Raw genomic sequence first — 15,352 nt, forward strand, 5'->3', positions numbered from 1 at the left:
TCGGCATTCTTGTCTTGCTAACATCACCAGGAATTAGGGAGTATGTTTGCTGAACCCTATCCAGGACTGTGAGCTTCTGGGCCACACTTTGTTACCCAGCCCCTCTTCCTCAGAAGTGTTCAGAACCCTTTAGAATTGAGCTAGAAGCTGTCCAGGTTGGATCCTGCAGCTGCATTCTACCTCCCTCCATGCAGGAAACCTTCACACGTGCACGTGAGGCTGCAGAACAGGGCTGTAAGTCCGCAGAAAGGAAGAAAGAGGACAGGACAGCACGGATGTTTTAGGATGAAAACAATGTCTCAAAGAGAAACAATAGCTAGAGGTCCACAATGCATCTAAAACACCTCCTGATTTCACATGAAGCCATGGCTAATGGAGAGAGCATTGTTTGGCAAGGAATTGCTGCAATAAACCCCCAGACATTTTCTTTGTTGGGTATCCAGCTGGACACCATAAGCAGAAAACCTGACTACATCATGCAAGTGTGTTCTGTTTTTACCTTCCAGGGGAGATTAGTTTCCATTAGATTACAAGTTAATTAACAATAAATGTAGTTTATTGTTATTACAATTGTTTCCAATTTGCCAAATATTACATACTAGCAAAACCATTTCTTTATTTTAAAATGAGATTTTTTACCCTTTTATGAAATCTATAATTCTAAACTATTTTGGAGAGCTAGACAACAAATTAGTTTAGCACACTATAAAGAATCTGACCATGACTGAATAGAAATCCACTCACAAAGTGACTATCCAGAAAAAGTGATTAGCAAATAACAAAGGACAGAATACAAAAGAAATGCTGTTCTACACCAATTTCCAATTTATGCAAAATTAACTTCTATCTAAGTGGTTAAAAAGGAAGAATGTTTTCAGGAGCAAGTACCTTGGATCAAAGATCAATGCACAAGAAAAAAAAATTGCTTCAGAGTGTGGTAAGTTTAATGGAATAATTTTACAGCTAGCAAGCCATATTGTGAAATAAAAGTGATTTGAAAAGATGAACTTGATAAAACTGCCTTTCAGGTTGCCTCACTAGCACTCAATCTTAGGTGACTTAACCAAAACGCGTCCAAAGAATTATGAGTTCTACATCTTTGGCATCTCTAAGGCAGATCTAGCTGCTATCTACAATGTCATGTGGGAGAAAAATGGGATTTAAGACATATACGCACACATACACATAAATGCCAAAGCCAGCCTCTCACTCCACAACATGCTACATTAGGCTATGTATTAAACCAGCACCTAGGCCTGGCTGGGATTAAGGTCCCAGCGTGCCAACTGCTGCATAAATAAACAGCTCCAGTGACTTCCAACAAAGGATGGAAAACAAATATTAGGGCTCTGACTCACACACAGATGGCAAATGACTGGAGTGATGCACCTGTGAGTCAGCTCTTACCTGCTTCAGCTCCACTGAGCTTGTGGCTGCACAGTTAACATCATCAATAGCCTGAGCTTGGTCCAGCCCAGCTGAGGCACCACATACAGAACCCCCCTGTCCCAACAGACCTCCTTGGGAAGGCTGCTAAATACAGGCAACAGGCACAGACCTGAATGTAACTCTCAAATTTCCTCTGTTTTAGAAGTGGAGAACTGGGTCATAGAGAGACCAGTGGTTTTCTCAAGGACATGCAGGCATAACTAGAAAGTTAAATTGCATTGCCAGAGTCAGCAAATCTTTTGGAGAAGACCATCCAATAGACGAAGGAACCAAAACTCAGCAGGTTAAGAGGTCTGCCACACCATAGGAACACCAAGTTTTACCCTGGATATAATGATTCCAGATTTCGTGTCTTGCCACCTTTTGTAGCAAACACGGGCCCTTGCCAATACATCCCTCAAAGAACTGAGTTGTGCTCAAGTGAGACAACAACTCTCAATCCCCTGTAGGCAGCCAGAAAAATTGACTCCCTCTGGAACTGCAGTGGCCATTTATTAGCTCAGGAATATAAAGGAGAGACAAGTAAAGTAAACTAATTACATTTCATGGGGGGCTTTTTGGGTCTGGATTCTGAGTTACGGAATAGAGTGCGAATGGCTGTTTATTGTCAAGCCTCCAAAAGGAGATTGAGGGCAAAGGAGAAACAAGGATGTTGCTATTATTTATGTTGCTTGAGCACTGGCCATTGGAAATGCGTTTCTCATTGAGTGATTAACAGTTATCCAGCACAAAGAGCAAATAAAAACCTTGTCTAATCCAGTCAGTCCCATTCTCTCTGCCCTTACTGCATTAAATCACGTGCAACTGGCTGATTTATTTACTGTTGCTTTTTAATATCATTACTCTGCTGTGATGCCATGTTTTCAAAAACAGGAATAATTAAGAAAACATAAGAGATTTTTAACTAAAGTTCTTTGCTCTTGAAAATCGATAACTTTAGGCTTCATTTAGCTCCCTGTAAATAGATTCACATCTCTGCACAGATGAAGTTACCAAAATCAATAGAGCTTTGCAGAGGCACAGGGGGTCAGTCTGTGCAGAGCTCCTCTGACTTCATGAGCAAAGCACTTGCTGCTGGGTCCAAGCTTCCATCTGCATTTGGGTTTAAAAAGGTTTCTCAGCTCCAGAATACACTATGAAAGCCCTTGATTAAGTCATTATGATGCATAATTCCCTGGCATGCCAAGAATCTAGTCCCAAATGGATACAAAGGTAAAGTCTGCTGAGGATGAGTGGGTATTCTGGGATTTTATTGTGAAAACTCAGAATTACATGCACTGAGCTGCTGGTATGGAGTTTGCTTGCTCTTGCTACCGATGGCCATTAAAATGCCTCCCAGATTAAAGGCAATCAGCCTCACTGTTGCCTAATGAAAGATCATCATAGTCCCACTCCTGCTGTTACGTGAGACCAGTGGGGTTTGTGTTGGCTCAGTGCCTCTCCCCACGCTCAGTGAGCTGGGGCAGGACACTCCTCCTGGCTTGGGCAGGTAAACTCCCAGCACAGAACAACCCCCACTCCTGGCTGGGGCATTTCGGTGTTGCTTTATTGCCTGTAACAGCTGGCAAAAGTTGAGGTTATTTGGAAGGGTCTAAAAGAATTCAGCTTTCTTAAAGACAGAGCATTTTAGGGCCTGAGCAGGCCCTGGGATCAGTATCACTGCTAAGATGCTTACAGGCTTAATTCCCTTGATGACCCCAGGCTCTGTACACAGCCATGGCAATGAAGATGGACAAATGCAATTCAAAGCACAGAGCACTGTAAAGATCCGTCATTAAAAAATGAGCTCAAAAGCAAATCACTTTTTATTCTGCTTTGGTTAGAGAATGGCAGCAGGTTTGGATAACTAGTCACGGTAGCATCAGCTTCCTTCACACTTATTTAGCAGGACATCATTTCACTTAAAAAGATCAAGGGGACAGTGTTACATGCTCAGACAGCACAGCGATGAATGTGGTATAAATACCTGGGGAGACAGATTAGTTTGCTATTTCTGCTCACAGCCTTCTCCTAGGAGCACAGAAATGCCATCTCAGCATGCTTTTTGGAGGATTAGAAAATCGTAATAAACACAAGGATAAAAATATGCCATGGGAGTTACAGCTAATTTCTTGCTATAATTTGCAGCAATTTACACATAATCGTTTGAAAATACTGCACAGTGCCAACAGCCAAGTGTCTGCTGCAATGGTGCAAATCAGGAAAATGAGAAATGCAGTTAGGGCTGAAGAACGCTCCAGAAGGGTCTTTTGGGATATTAAGTTCACAAATTCTTCCTTGCAGTTGAGTAATGCAGGAGATTTTATTCTACCACATGGAGCCCAGTTTCTTAGGCTATAGATGGATGGAATGACCTTCACACCAACTGATTTTAGACTTCAGAAAAGTCCTACCAAACAGCAATGTAGTCTATGTCTTTCTCTTTCTTTTACATGAAGGGTTTTTTTAAATTTTTATTTTAAAAAGCAGTCTGCAAGCAGTAGGCACTAGCACCATGACATTTTCATGCAAATACACATTTGAAAAGGTAATAAAACTGTAGTAAAATTACTGAATTAGGGTTCAAATATGTGTTGTAACACCAATATTTATTTAGAACATATGAAAATTACTGAAATCCCATTACACATTCATTTCCTAATCATAATTTCCATCCAAAGATCTGGATTGCTTACGAAAGAGGAAAATATCTATACACTGTACATTTGTATTTTTGTCTATTTTATAACTTGAAATATTTCAAAACAATTTGAAAGGGGAATAAAAACAAATGTGCCCCTAAACTGGAACCCTGCATGTAAAACAAACCAAAGATGAGTTATGAACCTCCATGAAGAGGAATTTATAGTAGAAATACCAGTGTTGCTGCAACCCTCTTTTATAGGACCATCAACAGAGGGGATATGGAAAAAGGGGGGTGAAATGATTTATTAAGAGAATACATTATCTTCTAAAGAAAAGATATTTAATCTATGGATCACTAACACTTGACCCAGGGCAAAGGTTACCAGTAGTACCAGGAGCAGATGCAGCCTTGATTTAAATAATGGAGAAGTGCAGGAGCAGATGCAGGGCTGATTTAAAAGATGGAGAAGCATGGAAGCAAGCACACTCCTGGGAGGGCTGATGTCGAGGACTGCAAAGCTCCAAGGCACCCAGGTAACTTGTAACTGGTAAAGTGAGCTTGAATTTTAAAGTGATTTATTTTAAAAACATGAGACACATAAGCTTCTCTTGGAAAATAAAGCAGCAAAGAATTTAAAAGCATGCCTAGCTTTAAACTGTTAGTAGCTTCAATGAATAGCTGCTTTTTGTTTTTTCTCCAAAGACACCTAAAGGAAACGGGCACCTGTATCTATCCTATCCATGCTCAGTGGAAACTCTTGACCTAAATCTTGTTCATATTTTGGAACTGGGATCCAGTGGGACTCTCTGTATGCTAAGCAAGGCTCAGATAATGTCACTGAAATGCTGTCTCACCACATTTTGAGTATCACCAGTGTCTAAAATAGGTTTAGGTGTTGAATGCCTGTCTCTCCTGGCAGAATTATGTTGCTGAAAGACACAGATCTGAACTAAAGCTGCTGATGAATCACAAATGACTGTGCACATGTTCACCTGCCACAGGAGAATGAACCAAAACTCAAGACCACCCTTGACTCGTGGGTACAAGGGACACACAAAGTTTTGATCACCATTTTGAGGCATGAGCTCTTGCCTTCTTATTTCATGAATACTCAGAAGCAGATTTTTTTTCCCCCTTCTGGGAGCAAGTATTTTCAGCCATGGAGCTGACTTCAGTGTTTCTGCTGGCATCTGCAAGAACTCACTAAGCTTCTTCCACTACTTGTTCATGCTCCATTGTCTGGGAAGCTTAGGGACCTTTACATTTCTGTGGCTCACTGCTGGCAACTATGACTATGTGTTCAAATTCTCCTAATCCGAGATAAACATTTGGAAAGGCTTATGAGAATGTAGAGCATGTGTCTGCACACATGCACATGATGACCCGTGACACATGCACAGTGGAGAAGTATGTTTGGCTGCTCCTTGACTCATGGTGATGACAGAACCTGGGGTTCAGAAGAAAACAGGCTCTGACTTGAGATGAGTTACCAGGGGAAGTGACGAGGCAGCAGCTGAATCCTGAGTAACACAGCCAAAGCTGGCCATTCCTACAGTTCCCTCAGGTCTCTGGAGTGCTACAGAGGAGTCATACGGGAGCTGAATGACCATCTTCTCATGTTTGAGCAACGGAGCATCTCCATTTGATCCCCCCTCCCAGCCTTTGCTGTGTGGTATTTTGGGAGCAGGAGAGAGCTGATGCCATATTGCTCAGCCCTCAGTCATTCTAGATGGCACCACAGCTCAACACGAAGCTGGAGTAGTTACCTGCTTTAGTTTATGCCAGGGACCACTTTGGCTTTCCAATTATCCCAGAACGCCTCAGTTGGCCCAGAGGATGCAAAACCAGCTGCATCCTCCCATCCTTCCTGGAACTTGCCTTCAGTGCATGCCTGACCCACAGAATGCAAGCTGGGTCAAAGTCTCTCTTTCAATTGCCACAGAAATTGAGATCCAGGCTCCTGCTATTTTGTCTCCATCCAAGAAACATTAGGAGATGGTCTTAAGTGTTTTGAAGTTAACTGCTCCCAAAATTTATGGAGATGACCTTTCCATGCTTTGGACAGGAGGCTTTGATGTATCCTGGCTGGCAGAAATCAGAATCAGAGAAAATCTGAACGGTCTGGGTTGGAAAGGACCTTAAAGATCACCTAGTCCCAGCCCCCCTGCTGTTGGCAGGGGTACCTTCCACTAGACCAGGCTGCTCAAAGCCCCATCCAACCTGGCCTTGAACCCTTCCAGGGATGAAGCAGCAACAACTTCTCTGGGCAACTTGTTCCAGTGTCTCACCACCCTCACAGTAAAGATTTTTTTACTAATATCTAATCTACACCTACCATCTTTCCATTCTAAGCCATTCCCCCTTGTCCTGTCACTCCACGTCCCTGTAAATAGTGTCTCTCCATCTGTAGGCACCCCTCAGGCTCTGGAAGGCTGGAACGAGGTCACCCCTAAGCCTTCTCTTCCAGGCTGAACAATCCCAATTTCCTCATAGGAGACATGGTCCATCCATTTAATCAACTTAGTGGCCTCCTCCGGACCTGATCCAACAGGTCCATGTCCTTCCTGCCCCGGGGACCCCAGAGATGGACACAGCACTGCAGCAGCGTCCCACCAGCGCCGAGAGGGAGAATCCCTCCCTCGATCTGCTGCCCGCGCTGCTTTGGCTGCAGCCCGGGGCACGGCCGGCTTTCTTCGGGAAACACAGTATCACTTCTTCACTTAGCTGCGTCCCCATCCCATGGGACTTCAGGTCTTTGCTGCACAGAGAGCCCAAAATCGCGGATGTGCGGCACAGCTCCCCCGGCGCTGCAGCGCGGCCGGCTGCGACTAGATGTCAGCACTCCACTGGGCAAGCGGCCCCAGCGCAGCAAAGAAAAGCCACCAAAAAGCCTCCCCGAGTCTCCTACCAGGGCAGGGCAGGACAGCTGCAAAGCTACAAGTGAACCGAGCCGTTCTTCCGCAATGAGATCCAATACCACGCAAAAAGAAAAAAAAGAAGAAAAAAAAAATCATGCCGGTGTGGACATCAAAAAGGGAAGAAAAGCAGGGGAAAAAAAAAAAAAAAAATCTTTGATCGTTTTCTTAAGGCCTCGGACTGTTCTTCCAGACAAAAAAATCACAGTTCCCACAATAACCTGGAACTGGAACAACTCCGGCAAAGCAGATGCAGCACGGATAGCTCAGCAAAGCTTTTGTTATTTGGCTTGGTTTTGTCTCGAACACGATGAGATAACATCGTCTCTCACAAGTCAATTTTATGAGGATCTGTCGACTCAGTCCCCATCTGTTCTGGAAAAATAAGCCTTTTCAGGTTAGGGTAGGATGTGGATTGAAATCCACAGGGCACAGATTTAAATCTAAGTATCTGAAGCCACTTCAATTGCCAAACAGAGAGGGGAGGGTTTGCATTTGAGATTCCCTGTCAAGCTGGTTTCTGTTTCAAGCCTTTTATTAACAATTAACACCTAAGGTATATTCAGCAAAGAGGAAAACAAGGAGGAATCAGTGCAGTGTATGAGAATGCAGTCTATGCAGCACAGAGGAGACAAAGTAGAGTTTCATTATGTTAGAGGTATTCACTTACAACTGCAAAAAGAGAATAAAGTCTGCTAGAAGAAAGCAAGACACTGTCTAATGTAGAAAATGAGACTCAAAGCATTAGAGTGGCATGATGCAAGAGATGCCAAAGCTGATTTCTTAGAGTGTTCAGAGTTTACCACTATCACTTGTGTGTATAGATACACAAACTGTCACTGCTGCTGAACATCCAACACTTGGAACTGCACCCTGCCCTGCATGCTATTGAAAACATTGAAGGAGAGAGACCTGGGGCATTTTCAACAGCTCCATCCTGAGCTCTGGTCACCAGTGTCACAGCTGGCTGTTAGAGCTGTCTGCTCAGAGCTGCCACCCCATTCTGGGAGCTGAGCCCTCAGCTTCACCTCACAGCCCTTTAAGAAATCAAGGGACTGCAAGTAGCAGCATTTGCACTGAAATTGCCAAGGTATTAACACTGATTTCTTTCAATAATGATGGCATGTTCATAGTCTTATTTCATCATTCCCCTCAGAATCCTACATGCTCCACTAATGAAGAAATATCTGCATCTGCCTGTACTCTGCTACTGTCAGTGATGAAGAAAACAAAACTGGTCTTCTTAGGTATTTTTCACTGTTCTCATATTCAACTATTACTTATATTCTCAAAGAATACAAAAAGCTTTTCATTAATCAATTACTAAGAAATTCAGGAGTGATCTATAATTTCACAGACTGTGCTATATAGGAAGAGGATTCTTGTGATGTCTGCTCTAGTACCTCTCTCAGCCCTGTTTACAGCAAGCACCTGACAGGAGGGGAGCTGGCTGGGTGAGCAATGACTTCCCTCTGCACCAGACATTCCTGTCCAGTTGGAAAGAGCTAGGGACTGTTACAGCCTTTATTTTTTTCCATTTGCATTCCTCATAAAGTGTTAGCATTTTGCTGAAATCACTGAACATAACAAAGGCAAAGTCAGCCTGACAGCTCTGCCAAAGCAACAGCTGCAGGTATCGGATAGGGACCTCTGAACTTTCAAAATGAGCTTTGGTAAGAACATGAGTGTATGAAAGAGGGGGATCCAGCTTTCTATGCTGTGCTGGTTCTAGCTTGAGGTTTCAAGCCCCGCTATGATGGAAGATGACTGTTACTCTCGGCCAGACTCACCACATACAGAAAAAAAACTGAGCAGGAAATGGAAAACTACCCTGGTCTACTCAATGAGTTTCTGCAAAAACTGTGATGTCAGAGCAGCAGCACACACATTTTGCAGGGCTGGCTGAGGTTAGCAGTGTGCTGACACCAGAGCGGTATCACAGTCCAGACAGGCTTTCCCCAGTGTAATTAGGTGCCAGTGCTATCCTGACATCTGAGACTGCAGCCCTGTGCTGGCCACCAGGCACGCAGCTCTGCTCCTCTTAGGTCTGAGCATCAGGGAGCACCCAGGACTGGAAACAGGCTCACAGCCACTCCTGGGACAAAGAAAAGCTGTTGGTGGGGGATGCTGGGAGTGCCTTTTGTTTTCAGAGAAGGAAGAGCAGTGAAAGAGAGGCAGGTAAGAAGTAGAGGGATAAAGAAAGGGTGATGGAGAAAGAGAAGAGTCTCCAGACATCAAACTGCTTGCTGTTTTTGGAAGCCTTTGCAATGGGGTGATGTTGTCTACAGACATATCCTGGCCCTTTAGCAAGATCAGATTGCCTCAGAAGATGTTTGTAAGCAAAAAGCTGGCTAAATGCCCCTGCCTCTTCTCCCAAAAATAACAGCTTGACAGAAAATTTGAATCTAAGAGCAGTTGTAGGGATCATGATACTTCTTTGTTACCTGTCCTAAAAGATTCAGGTGGTATCACACATCACTGGCCCCGTATTTTCCATCCCATGTTCTGACATGCTGCCTGCATTAGCATTGTCTTTTATACTTATAATGTTTTTTACAGCAGAACTCCCCATGGGGGAAAGAAATCTTTGAAGCTTCCCATTCAAATCTTCAAAGAAGGACCTTGAAGAGCACTCTGGAATAGGGATAATGCTATAAAGCTGACTTTCCCCTTTGTCCATCCATAATTGTACCACTGTTGTGCTTCCACTTTTTGCACTTCAGTAAAACTCCCTGAGTGCTGAAGAAAGTTTATCTATTCTTCCATCCTGTTGGGAATGTCTACCAGTTTCTTCACAAAGTTGTGACCAGAAATAACCCATAAACCTGCAATACAGATTGCAGCCTTAACCCCAGCAGCGAGGAGATTGGACTGGGGGTGCTGGGGGGGCTGCATCTCCAACAGCATGCACTTATTGGGCATGTTTTTTCCACCCAAATGCCTAACCTTTGCTAGCACACACCATTCTTGGAATTTTGTAAGCCAAATGCCAAACCTCTGCTAGTGGTGGGTAGCAAAAGTCCCTAGGAAATACCAATTTATGCTGCTAAAGAATGTGGTAAAATCTGGTCAATTTTAGAATCACACTACTTGGAGAAATAAATCACTCAAGACATAAAAGGAGACACTTTTTCTTTCATTTCCTCTGTGACATATTCCCCAACGCACACCATTAAGTCACTACCTTTTACAGGAAATTCTGTGGTGAAAGCAGAAAGATTCCATCAAAACCAGACGAAACAAAACCGGCTGCATGTCCTGTGGCTGCTCACTGCCAACCCTGATCAAGAGAGGTGAACTGCTCTCTGCATTTCATATTGAATGGAAACTGCTGAGTTCTATTACGTTTATTACTTAGCTCAGGATTATCTGCAATATGTGCTCCAGGAATCACATCTTGGGCCAGCCCAGACCAGGGTTGCTCATGTCTTGAGAAGCATTGCATCTTCCCTGCAAGACCAAACCGAGGAAGCTCTCAGGCCACTCCTGGACAGGATTGACATCACCTCTGTAGCTGTTGCCAAGAGAATTTTCAATGGAGTCATGGAGGAAAAGTTTGCTGATGGAAATACTAACTGGGGACGAATTATGACCATATTTACGTTTGGAGGTCTTCTCACCAAGAAGCTTCAAGAGCATGGGGTTCAGCTGACTGCAGAAGAGAAGGAGGAGATCTCTTATTTCATCACAGAGTACATCATAAACAACAAAGCCGAATGGATTGATGCAAACGGTGGCTGGGTGAGTTTCACATTTTTCACCAAAGTCTAGATTAGAAGATTTCATTTTATTATTGGTATAGACACTGTCAAAACAATTTTATTCAGGGTTTCATTTGCTGGTTTAATATTTGGTGCCTGGAATTCTCATTGAGACTTACAGTGAGAGCTTTTCTTCTGCTTTAAACAGAACAGTAAGAAAAGACAACTTTCTTTTTAAAAGACCAATTTTGAATCACAAGATCATATCATAATTCAGGTTGAAAAGGACCTTAGAAAATCATTTGGTCCAGCCTCCTGCTCCAAGCAGGTTAAACTAGGCGTACCCTGAAATTTCCATTATTAAATCTAAAATTAAGTGCCATCCTAAGGTCAGTGCAGCAATTCTGCTTTCATAGAGGAGTTGGTCCAAAAATACTTAAGTTCAAGGTAAGGGAAGAATACACAGGTGTGATTCTCACAAATCAGGTCAGCACTTCTGCTGTGGATTTCAACAAAGCCATTATGTAAGCCTCTAAATCAGTTTTACTTACAGCAAATGTACAGGTAAGTACAACTGCTGTTAAATCTTTTCTGTTTGGACTGAGATAATCCTAGAACTTCCATCTATGAATGGTCAATGCTGAGAAAAAATCTTGTCAATAAGTGGACTATTTTGCCAAGCTGCTGAAATTCCAATTCTGACAGGAAGGGAAAGTCCGTTTTGCTTTGGAAAGCTTCATCATGCCAATACTTTTTTTTTTTTTTTTGCAGTTAGGGGAATCTGAGAATCAATGACACCAGAGTCAGTTATTTCCTTGGTACTTTTTCCCTTTACTTATATGTAAATGTTACTTTATCTTTCCACCCCCTCTCATCCCACTTCTCTCATATTTCCTATTACATTTTTTCCCCCTGATTTATTTTTTCGTGTCTTGCTTTTTGGTTTTTTTTCTTTCTGCTTGTTTAAATCCTTCTCTGTCTGTAGCAGCAAGAAAAGGTGATAGTGACTCATGGCCCCTTGATGCATTGGATTTATTATAAAGGCTTCTCTTTCCATCTCTTTCAAATAGAGTCAATTTTATTTAAGAGAAGTATCAACTCCTGGCAACATTCTGTCATAACAGGTGGCTCATCACACCAGAATAGGGAAGCTTAAAGGAAGATATTTCTGAGTGTATTACTACACCAGAAACATAGTACTTGTACCTTCCTGGAAGATGTAGGCTCAGATGATAGAGTTCATGTTTATTTTCTATTTACACAGTGAGAGCATAGTCCTGACTTGGAGACAAAACAAACATTCAGCAAGGTGCAGCTATTTCCAGCTACTGTTTTTAAAGCCCTATTCATCTTTCGGAGGTGGAGCCCTGAGAAGCTGTCCCTCAACACGCAGGGCTGCAGCACTGTGTTAATCTGACACTAGCAGATGCGGTGCGGTTTCCCTCCATGTTGTTTTTAAACTGTCCCTGACTGTGCCTGTTCTTTTCCACAGGAAAATGGCTTCCTAACAAAGTTTGAAAGACGACCACTACTGTCTTTCTCCAAAATCACAGCCCTGCTCATAGTTGTTGTTTCCTTGTTCAAAAAGTACTACTGAAGTAAAAGGATCTGCCATTCACGTGTAACCTAGATACTGCCACAAGCTTCACTTCTCAGCCTTCCTCCAAGCAATATCAACAAGAGAATAATTTCCTTCCCTGATCTGTTTTTAATTTATTTGTATTTATTTTGACTAAATACAATGTTTAACATGCTATCCTAATTACCAAATCTGAAGATGAGATCCTTCCAAAGGGGAATCTGCACAACATCATGCAGAATTCAAGTCCACCTTTCCAGGCAGGATTGCTTTGAGATCATTTTCCACATGCAGACACTCTTGGAATCTCTTTGGCATCTCCATGAAAGGACATTGTCTTAGTGAAATACAATCCAATGGGTTAAGAAACAAGTTTTTTATGTCATTTGTTTTGTAAATGAAATACTACTGTAATGCATTTTATTGCAACTTCTGTACAAGAAAAAGGGGGGGGGGGTGGTTTGTGAAGAAAAAAAATGGGAACTCCAATATTGAAGTGGGTAGTAGAAGTTACTGACACAGACTAAGCAAATTCTATGGGAAGGACTGTTTGTGGGAGCTAGCAACTTAAAAACGTGCACTCACTTACTGTTAATGCAATGGTATGTGGTTTTGTGCTGTATTTTTTTAATTGCTCACATCTACAATGAATGTTCTTTCATATTTGTGTGATGTAGTCATCTGGCTGACTTTTTTTAAACTAGACATTTTAAAATAGGCAAGTACAGGATATTTTTTAAATGAGAAATTTGTGTAAATACACTAATATTTTAACAAAATACATTAAAATATGTATTTTAAAGGTCTCATTTTTTCCATAAAAAACTGGAGCATGGGAAAAGATCTGCCTGAGTAAGATAATCTTAGAAAAATTATCACAATGCTACTGGAAAATCCAAGTAGTTTATGGGTTTGACCTGATGTCCATGGATGTCAAGACATTCATTTTCTGTAGTACTTTTTAGGTACTATCTGGTAGCTTGTATAAGGAACAGGTATCTTGTGGCAAAATGGATTAACTGGATCAGCTCCGATGACAGTATAAGTCTTTTGGGACATATCATAAAACTCAGCAAATTCAGAGAGTGACATAAGAGACTTCCAGGTTTTTACAGTCTGGGACAATTAATGTTTTTACTCAAATTCCATTTGCTTTCAAAGGCTAAACAGTAGTTCTTCAAGAATTCATTCTAGAACGGTTTTCTCAGCTGTAGTGACTTTCCATTAGGGAACTAAGGCCGGGTCTAAACACTCTTCTTCTTTTTTTAGACATGTTGGGAGGTGAACCAAACTGAGCCAGCAGCTGCCTGTGGCACACAACAGCATTGTTCTCTGAGACAAATCCTGTAGAAAATCCAGGCTTTATGACACTGAGAGAACAAATCAGCCCCTTCTGGTAATGGGCTCTCCATCTTTCATCTCAATATAAGACTTTGTTTTTGCAGTAAGAACAATTGTTTACTAGAACAACCTGCCCAGGGATGTGGTAGAGTCCCCCTTCCTTGGCACTTGTCAGGATACAACTGAGAGGACACTAGATAGTTTCATCTAGACTCCCTTTTCCAGGAAAGGTTGGGCCACGTGAGCTTTCAAGGTCCCTTCCAGCCTGAGTTGTTCTGTGATTCCATGGTCTAACGTGCTGGGTTTAACCAGGGAACACAAAAAGATGTTAATGTTTGTTAGAATATGGATTCCTCCCTCCCCCTCCCCAGCGAAAACAAAAAATATTATCTAGCATGGAGGCAGGATTTGTGAAGTTAACTTTGGCAGCATTCAGAGGGCAAGGGACAGCTAAAGGAAAATGCCCACCTCCAGAACACCTATGGAAGCACCTGTAAGAAATGACATTTTAAAACATGTTATGACATACATGTCTTTATTAGCAGTCTAAGTCTTCATGGTAAGAACAGCAATTCATACTCAGTTCCTTTATGAGCACTATTGCAAGCACGTTAGCTAACACCAATCTATTAATACCGCATCCACTTCCTTTTACACTGATCTAGTAACCTATTTTATACCCAGAAGTACAATCTTTTAGTTAACTATAAAGGGTAACTGTGTCTTTTCAAAATGTAGGTGACACAATAATTTGAGAACTTGCCTTCATGGTAAGGGCAGGGCTTAAACAAAAGAAGCCTGGATCATTAATGGTCCAGTGGGCTCCAGGTTAACGTCATCAGGACAAAACCTCCTTTTGCTCTACACTGAAGGGCAAGAAAAGCAGTGATGAGATGTACCACCCCAATTCTAAGCACAGTAAAATGTCTGAAAACAGCAGGGCTTTTAGCTAAGTTTTATAAAATAACACAAATGTAACTGTCATGTAGTTATCCATACATGACACTGAGTAGTGCCCAGGTCCTGGGGCACTGCAGTTCAAGCGATCCTTGGATCTGCCAGGCTATTCATGGGAGAACAAAGTGCTGCTTCTAGAGCAAAAGGTGAGGTCAAAGAGCTGCACAATGGCACAGCTCATGACTTCATCGATGCACCCAGTAGCTAAATTGAGATGTCATCAAATGCCACATAGAAGAGATTTATGAAAACACCTGTTCTCCTATAGAAATGTCTCTTTCTGTGCTTAAAATCACAGAATCAGGTTGGTAAAAACTTCTGAGGTCATCGAGTCCAACCTCTGACTGGTCACCACACTGTCAACTGGAGCATGGCACTAAGTGCCACATCCAGGTCATTTCTTGAACACTTCCAGGGATGGTGACTCCAGCACCGCTCTGGGCAGTTAAAGGTGTGTCGGACCCAGGGGCCTCCCTTGTGACACAGAGATGTGGCCAGCACACCTTCCCTGTGGGCACAGCACCTGGGCTGGACACCGATGCCCACTGGAGCCACAGGCACAGCGCTGTCCTTCACAGCCTTCCCCAGAGCCTGTGGCCACCGCCGAATACCACAGGGATATGAAACTACTTAGTAGACGGTGCTAAAACATCCCGCCGAAATGTACTTTCCCTTCCTACAGCAAAATTAGAGAAGGGGAAATTCTTTGCTATCCGCGCCAGGCGAAAAAAAAAAAAAAAAAAAAAAAAAAAAAAAAAACAAAAAAAAACCAAAAAAAAACAAG

General features: G+C 42.4%; 1 protein-coding gene across 1 annotated transcript; it reads left to right on the plus strand.

The window, feature by feature from the left end:
• Positions 1-10,186: 10,186 nt before the first annotated feature.
• On the plus strand, positions 10,187-12,939 carry BCL2A1 (BCL2 related protein A1). Its single transcript, XM_008640082.2, has 2 exons — positions 10,187-10,731; positions 12,184-12,939. Exons 1-2 carry the CDS (start codon positions 10,312-10,314, stop codon positions 12,286-12,288), a joined length of 525 nt encoding a protein of 174 aa, XP_008638304.1. The 5' UTR covers positions 10,187-10,311; the 3' UTR covers positions 12,289-12,939.
• Positions 12,940-15,352: the final 2,413 nt, after the last annotated feature.

Source organism: Corvus brachyrhynchos, unplaced genomic scaffold, assembly GCF_000691975.1.
Source record: "Corvus brachyrhynchos isolate BGI_N302 unplaced genomic scaffold, ASM69197v1 scaffold97, whole genome shotgun sequence".
Taxonomy (NCBI): Eukaryota; Metazoa; Chordata; class Aves; order Passeriformes; family Corvidae; genus Corvus; species Corvus brachyrhynchos.